Here is an 8,296-nt window from a genome sequence, read left to right as displayed (position 1 = left end):
GCTCCGGGAGGGACCCGCGGGGGCTGCGCGGTTGGCGGAGCGTGAGCGCATCTCCGCAGCGAGATGTAACAAGCCTTGTCTGCTTGCCTTTGACTTGCGATGCCGGCTCCTCGCTAGAATGCAAACCCTTTCACAGGATGAAAACAGGTTGGTTGCACATTCGCCTGGAAACGTTTCATCCCCCCGCCACCTCCCTGCTTGAGGTGTCAGCGAAGCTCTTCGTGATGACACAGTGGCAGATCCCTCTGCTGCGTACCCTCCGCTGCTCTGCCGAGATGTTAAGGCAGAGATAAATCTTTTATGCAGCTGTCTTTTCGGATCTGTGGCGGTTGCTGCACAATCCGCACTTGATTGCAGCGAAAATATTCTTTTTAGGATCCGTTTCACAAAATGATGCAAAATAAACACAGATGGGAGAAGTGAGGGAGAGAAAGCTGTAGCGAAGTAGTGGTGGTGGATTGATCTTCCCTCCTTTCTTCCCCCCTCCAGTGCCCTCCTCCAAAAATGTAAGCCATTTCTGAACACAAAATGTTACACTTTTGCTTTAAAGCAGTAAAGATTGGGGGGTCCTTTGGCTGGGCTTTTGGAGGGAGACTCCCATCAGCCGTGCTTGCCTTGCTGACTGACTTTCTTGCATGTCTGTGGCTACCAAGCCCATCACCCTCTATCTTGCCTTCACCTGTTTTAAAGTATGTCTTGTTTCTTCCAACACCTTGCAGGTCATTCCTCCAGAATGCCAGAGGAAAGTTCGCCCAAACGGAGTCCTCAAAACATCCCGTACAAGGACCTGCCCCATATTGTCAACGCTGATGGGCAGTATCTCTTCTGCAGGTATTGGAAGCCAGCAGCAGCTCCCAGGTGAGCACTTCCAAGCAAATGTCCTTTTTACTATCAGGAAATAAGACTCTATTTGTGTAATTATTATTTATAGCGTGACTGCCGTTACGGAGCTGTGTGCATGGAGTTTTGCAGAGCCACTAGGAGATTCCTCTCAGCTGAGAGAGCCCTTACTGTAAAGGCTGGATGCTCCAAACCTTTATTCGCTGGAGTCAGCCTTACAGATGTAAAACATGGAGTTACTTCCACTGCAGGCACAGCTGGCTTGGGTGGCAGCGCAGTGATCTGCCACCCAGCACGTGCAGGTGGCTGATGCCTGTCAGCAGTAAACATCTTCAAACTGAGAGCACAGGCAATCAGGGAGGGCTGGGGTACAGGCTTAGCGACATCTACTCTTTCTAATTTTCTTCGTGTCAACAAGTCAAGTATCAGCATCTGAATGCACTTTGAACAGTGGTAGCCAAAATTGCAGGGCAACAGGCAGGATTTGGTTTGGCTGTGTTGCTTTTTGACTGTTCTTTGGGTTTGTTTTTTTTTTAATTATTTATAGTTAGTAAATTATTTAGGGAGCTCTTTCACTGGCAACAGCATTTTCAAAATTAATCTCAGTAATAAACACGTAGAAGTAATTGGATAGAGAAATTTAAACAATATTTCTTTCATAATTTAAATGAACCTTTCACTGTAATAGCTTCCTATGCTGACTGTGTGCTGATTATGATCTGCTGTTCCTCCCACAGTTATGATCTTTCTTCTACCTCCCAGCATCTGCTGGCTTGGCATGTATTTATGATACCACTAGTAATATATAGGTAGCTACTTCATAAAAATCTGGATATTGTTTTATGGTTTTCTTTTTCTGCAAAACAACAGGAAAAGCTGTGTTGATTTTATACAGCTAGAAAACAGTCACAGGAAAAACTTTATCAGGCTGTAGCCAGGAGTTAAACTTTTTCCTTGACCATGCAACAGGTTAGACATTATCCTGTGTCCAAATCAGCTTGCAACAGCACTGGGAGATGGATATGGGTCCAAGTTATCTGGCCTTGGGTTTTATGCCTGCCAATCTAAGGGGCAGTGTGAAGGACACAGAGCTGGGAGGTGGGCAAGCGCCGAAGTACGCTGTCCCCAGAGGGGAGGGCAGTGCAGAGCCCCCACTATAGATAGCTCCGTTGCACTAGTTGGGCTGTATGACGTGGGTCTTGGTTTAAGATCACCTGGTTCAAAAAGCACTTTATAGATACTTCTACTCACTGCCTTTCAAAAAGAAGGAGTAAAGTTTTTGGCGCTGATGCTTTACATAGTCTTTTGTGCCAACCTGAAGATTTCCTCTACAGAAAAAAAAATTGCTATCAAGACAAGCTTCTACTGTGAAACCAGGCTGTCTTGTATTATAATGCTAATTAATCATTAACTGTCCATCACCCAGTTGTGGAATTACTTTCTTTTTTCATGTTTAATTTCTTAGCAAATTAGTAATGAGTGGATGGGTCTTTGATCAAGAAATGAAAGCATGGTAAAGAACTGAGAGTTAAAACTTGGTGTCTAAGTCCTCTGGGTAGTTAGTTTTTTTTAGGGCTCTGTGTACCAAGCAGTTAATTGAGAAGGAGCTTGCCCTAGTTTTGCAACAACAAAAGTGGATGGCATCAGTGTTGCTCATTTACAAGTGGTTCCTAAGTGTGTGTGTGTGCGTTTGTGTATAAGGAGGGGGCGTACTGTTTATTATTAGCTCTTTTTGCATTGTTACGTATGAGAGAGATGGTAAGTGACTGAATAACAAGTTAGTGCCTGGATCCTACAGTCAAGAATGCGCCTGAAGTGCTTTGATAGGCAAACCAAAAATACATTTATTTTTTTATCCCTCTCTCACTTTTCCTAAGCAGCTCGGCTTTTTCTGCTTCATATGTAGAAGCTCAGCAACTTTCATCTAATTTTAAATGTTCAGCAAAAGTGATCTATATATATGTATAGGGAGAGAGAGAGACACCTCAGGGGACTTTTACAGGCCTGTTACAGTTTATTCAATTTAAAATACTGAAGGTGATTCTTTCAGTCTTCTAACTCAATTGTTGATTCAGGTTCAAATCTTAACGCTAATGAATGATGCTAGAACCGGCAAACAGTGGGATGTTTCATTGATCCATTATGCATCTAATCCCAGCTCGGGCTATAGAAATACCTCTTCACTGCAGATGCCCAAAGGTTATCATTGACTTGGCTTCTATTAGAACAGAAGTTATCATCCTTGATCCCCGTCCCCCAGGGAGGGGAAAAAACGGGATAGCTGCCAAAGGAAAAATTAAAAAGTAGCCCTAGCCTGGGGTTGAAGAGCAGACAATGGCCAGGCGGTCTCTGGGAGTGGGGCCGACCAACAGACATCACCCCTCAGAGCTGGTGCATCTCTTTCATCTCCTCAAACAGACCCGAAATGGAGAAAGACTGTGGCAGACTGACGTGCTGTAGCTTTTTTTTTAAAACCAATTTGTCAGGAAGATGGGGAAATTTTGTTAAGGCTCTTCTGCATCATGCTCACAAACATCCAGGCTGTAATCCTGTGGGGTGTTGATCTGACTGATCAGCCCATACTGGTGCACATATGGGAGCTTTGTTGTAAGTGCCACCGGGGCCAAGGTTGTGCTGCGAGTGAAAGGCACCTATTGTAAGTTCCTCAGCAGGGTCCCCTTTGTTTCAAAGGGGGATTTAGGTGATTACTTCACAGGAAGCTGACACACAGAGGCGCTCAGATGTCATCATGATTGGATGGGGTAGATAGAGTAGGTAGTAATGGGACTAAAGAAGGAGGGGACAGTGTTTTCCACTTATTTTTCAGATGGGAAGTCACTCCCGACAGCAGAGCTGGGGACTGGGTGTCTTCTGTCCTGCCTGCTGGCAGCCATGCAGGTGTGACTCCCCTGGCCAGCAGCCCTGCAAGCTGCCCAACTCGTTGAGCCAGTTTCATCTGAAGATGTAATTAAGTGGTCTTGTTGAATGCAGCAGGGAGGAAAGAGCAGTATGTTTTGGTGTCGTTTTCATGTATCGTGCCAACAGCAGGGTTTGTGGAGCGTGAAAACAGGTAACTCCTTAGCACTGAGTGCTCACTGGTGAGTGCAGAGCTTAAGACCTGGACAAGGCAGGGCTTTTTCAGGACCATGTAATGTTGTTTGGAGGGTTGTTACCAAACCAGACTGATCTCGTGCCTATAGCACGTCCCAGTAGCTGAGGAAATCCTCCTTGATGGGAAAGCAGTCTTTGTGTAAACAACAGTGGCTCCAAGCAGGGTTAAAACCTCTGCCACCACCCTGAGTGGTCTGAGTCAACATAAGAGGTAACTGGAGGTGAGGCATTAAGAGACCTTGCTCTGTTCCCAGCTCTCAGACAAAGCTGCTAAGAATAGGGGTAGGATGAGGAAGGGGAAGGCAAGTTGGGAGGAGAAGTCAAGACACTTCCTTTGAGGCCCCTGCAGGGCCTGAAGAAGTTCAGAGATGACCTTCTTTTCCTCTCTGTTCTGTATCCCCCTAGCCTTTTCTGGATGCTTTAGCTGTTCCCGTCACTGCCTAGATAAGCACAAACTGTTTGTTCTGGGACACTTTCAGCCCCTCTGCTTGACCTCAAATAAACCCTGTGAGATTTATTGACCCAGAGTAGTTTTTTCAAAGGTGCTAATAGCCTGCAGCAACCACTGACCAGATAAAGTGAGGCTCAGCTCTCTCCCTGTAGATCAGCCACCTGAGGCTGGACACTTGAAGCTGGAGACACTTGAAGTTAGAGGATGCTTTTGCAAATGTGGGTTCCAGACATCCTCGTATCTGAGCTTCCTCGTGTATCAAACAGAGATCATTATGTGGCTAGTTAGCATGATGCTTTGTCACTCCACGTAGTGCTCTCTAGGTGCACTTAGATGATTGCCAGCAACTGAAGTGGTCTGCCTGGGGAGGCTGCCTGAAGCTGAGACACGTGTGAGCCACAGATGTGTTCCTGGTCGATTGTTAATGCACATTGACATGGGTTGTCTCAACTTCAGCCATCGTGACCATGGTTTAAGTCAACAGAGTTGCATTTGTGAGTAAATAGTGTCTTCGTAGGAGTTCTTTCAGTTCTACACCTGGCAAGTGTGATTAAACCCACAAAATTAAACAAACAAAAAGCACCTGCTTTTCTATTTACTTTTAAATTTTGCTTTACTCTTTGAAAAATGCCTGTCATTCATTCTGACTTGTTAGCAATGAAAGGCTGAGCCAATAAGGAGAAAATATATTTCTGTCTTCCCCAAGGACTTTGCAGAAGTGTCTGTGGTGAAGAAATACAAACTGCCTTTATATTGGAACTGTCCCTTAAATTGTGAATATTACTTGCTGGTTTTGGCACCTCATTACCAGCATCTCCATGGCATTTGCAGAAGAACAGCACAGCTCCCAGCATGAGCAGATGACAAAGTTGAATTTGACTTTCAGACCCTTCCAAAATGGATAAATAAAGAAATAAACCAACATGAAATCAAACAAAGGGAATCAAGTTGCTAATTATAGTATCTTTAATTATACTGTGGTGTTAGTCTCTAGAAATACTTAAAGGAATTTCTAATTTAGTGTCACTCTGGAAGAACACTTTTTTTGGTACTAATGAGGTCAACCTCAAACTAAGGCACAAGGACCAAATTTGTATCACGCAAAGTGACTTATGTCAGCACAGTTTGTCGTAGGATGAATTCAGCTCCCTCTGTGTCTGCTCTCATCATACACAGTGCACAGAGGAAATAATAATTATCACTGTCAAATCAACATCCCAGGCTTTGCTTGCTAGTGCCTGAGTTTCTGAAGGCTCCCTTCTATTCATCAGCCATGGATGTGTTCCTTTAATGCCTAGGTCCTCTTTGCTCCATGTGAATGTCATTCACTGTGAATGGGGGCATCCTTTTATGATTCCTTATGCATTTTCAGAGGATGGGCAAATTAGCAAACCAGCTTCACGTCAGAGGGACTCTGACAGACAGGAGAGCAGCTTAGGTTCTTGCCGTAGATATTTCCAACAGGCTTTTTTAATAGGATGATTTTTTTCAGTCCCCACAGGAATGTTCGACAGAAGCAAATCTGCCTTTTATTCCACAGAACCCAAGCGAAAAGGCAAATAACAAAGGGAATAACAATTGTAATTAAACTGCCCCTTTTGCTCATTGTCCTGTTAGGATCAGCTTCTGAGCACGAGTGTACAACTTTTACATTGGTGTGTGAGAACAAGGTGACTTTAGGAGTTCCCTGTTGTGAATCTTGAAGCAGTAAAATTTCATCCTGGTCCTGGGACAGCAGCAAAGGAAGCAAAATCAAATATCAGAGGTAGAAATAGGAGAAAAAAAGAAAAATGGTCTTGAAAATGTGTTGAAAAACTCAATTACTGTTCATAATTCTGCCAGAGACTGAAGGCTAAGCAAACCTTGCTTCTCTTATGCAAATAGTTAATTTGTCTTTTAATTGGATTACAAGTGTGGTGATGTACCATGACCCTGATGGATCACCTAGCTGGTTACTCAGCAGTTAGAGCCCTGCCTGTCCCTCCAGGTCTCTTTATCCTGAGCAGACCCTGCACTGGGTCTCCTCTCAGACCCTGGTGCATAAGTTTTTTTTTTCAGCTCATTAAACCAGGAGCACTCTAAACCAGTTATTTGTTGACAGTGATGCAATAGTTGAAGCAGACCAACTCATCAACCTTATCTGGATTCCAGATGCAACAGCACTTTACTTCAGTAGCACAAGACGTGTAGGTTTAGATGAAACAATAAAACCAGCTGCACACAGTTCCTTGCCTCAACTTCTTCAGCACTCTTGAACATCCCTTGGGAACACACAGCAGCTCTTTTAGATCACCATGAATACATCCACAACAAGAGTTGGCTGGTATGGTTGTACTGGCTAGAAGAGGGTATTTTTTTCTGGATGCCTCTTGCAGAGGATTTGGCCTATGTTTCCTTCAAGTTCCCTTCAAGCTGCTGTGGCTTTGTGCTTTTCAGAGCCAGGGTGAACATCTGATCTCTTTGTTCTTCTAGGGAAATTGCATTGTTCTGAGAGCTGTCCCTGCAGACACATTTGGCTGAGATGCCTTCCCGAGGTTCAGGCATGCCATTGTCCTAATGTGCTTCCACTTGAATGGAAGCCATCAGTGTTTTAAACCTCCTGTTGTCCCTTATCCAAGAGATGTGACACAACCCTGATAGCAAATGGCTGATTCTCCTAGTATCCAAGGAGATAGTATTGCATCCTGCCCATGAGATTCCTTAAGATATGCTTAGGCAGGTCCCTTACCTCATCACACTCCAGATATATCCTTAATTATACCCATACCTCCCTGCCCTGTACTCTAGTAGTACAGGCATTCTGGTGTTGTATCAGTATGGCTTATTAGCCTATAGGAAGAAAATTCGCAGTACCAGGATAAGCAAAGTTTTTCAACATCATTAAAACTATCTCTCTCCTAGGGTTTCTTCTTGCAGACCAATAAAATTTCACTTATGTTAACTGGAAGAGAAATACTGCTACAGCAATCCCAAATACCAACCTTGGGCTAGTCCAAACCATAGCCATACTCTGCCAGGTCAGCAGTATGTGTCCAAAGGGATTCATTATTTTTGCAGTAGCAGCCATGTGGCCATTTTCAATGTCCAAAAGACCTGGAATAACACTGAACTTCATGAATCCTTCCATGGAATGAGAGAGACTCCACTTCTGCTTGACAGACGCTTGCTCTCCAGCCAGCAGCTATCTTTGTTTCCGTTTGGCAGGCGCTTACTTGATGATGGTAGTCTCTGGATACGCCCATACTAAGTAAGTGATGGCAAAGGCAGTTTGCTAGACCTAGAAAATTTAGTGTCAGAAAACAGAAGTCAGTGAGGAGCAGAGAACAGGCAAAACAAATGGTCAAGACAGTCATTAGGCAGTGACACAATGACCATTGAAAGCAGGGAGGTTTAGGTTAGATATCAGGAAGAAATTCTTCCCAGAGAGGGTGGTGAGGCACTGGAACAGGTTGCCCAGAGAAGCTGTGGATGCCCCATCCCTGGAAGTGTCCAAGGCCAGGCTGGATGTGGCTTTGAGCAATCTCGTCTAGTGCAAGGTGTCCCTGCCCATGGCAGGGGGGTTGGAACTAGATGATCTTTAAGGTCCCTTCCAACCCAAACCATTCTATGATTCTATGACCAACAGTTTACAGAATCAGACCCTTACTTTTTCCGTGCTTTTGTTTCCTCATCTAAAATGGGGTGTAGTCATCCAGGCAAGTGATATAAATTGGGTCTGGAGTCCCTAGATGAAAGTTGCCAGAGAAAGTAAGTTATTCCTGGAGGTTTAGGTGGTTGAAGAGTACTTGATGTTTGAAGAGAGATTTTACAAAAATAAAAATCTACTAAGTGATGCATTAGTTGTTCTCTGCTCTTCAGCTACAAGTAAATTGTCTCAGCAGCAGTCCCTTAAAA

At 44.2% G+C, this 8,296-nt stretch overlaps 1 protein-coding gene across 2 annotated transcripts in view; it reads left to right on the top strand.

Annotated features, from left to right (window-relative positions):
* Window positions 1-137: 137 nt before the first annotated feature.
* Window positions 138-8,296, top strand: part of MGLL (monoglyceride lipase) — a 60,226-nt gene continuing 52,067 nt past the window's right edge. The window contains exons 1-2 of one of the 2 annotated variants that reach the window (XM_010156989.1): window positions 138-147; window positions 720-858. In XM_010156989.1, the coding sequence (XP_010155291.1) occupies window positions 138-147; window positions 720-858 (149 nt within the window). Of the gene's footprint in view, window positions 148-719; window positions 859-8,296 lie in introns of those variants that run through there. The other variant, XM_010156990.1, reaches the window with a different exon arrangement.

Source organism: Eurypyga helias, unplaced genomic scaffold (assembly GCF_000690775.1).
Source record: "Eurypyga helias isolate BGI_N326 unplaced genomic scaffold, ASM69077v1 scaffold6568, whole genome shotgun sequence".
NCBI classification, from domain to species: Eukaryota; Metazoa; Chordata; class Aves; order Eurypygiformes; family Eurypygidae; genus Eurypyga; species Eurypyga helias.
The sequence above is the reverse complement of the archived record's forward strand: the minus strand, read 5'-3'. Positions and strand labels throughout refer to the sequence as shown.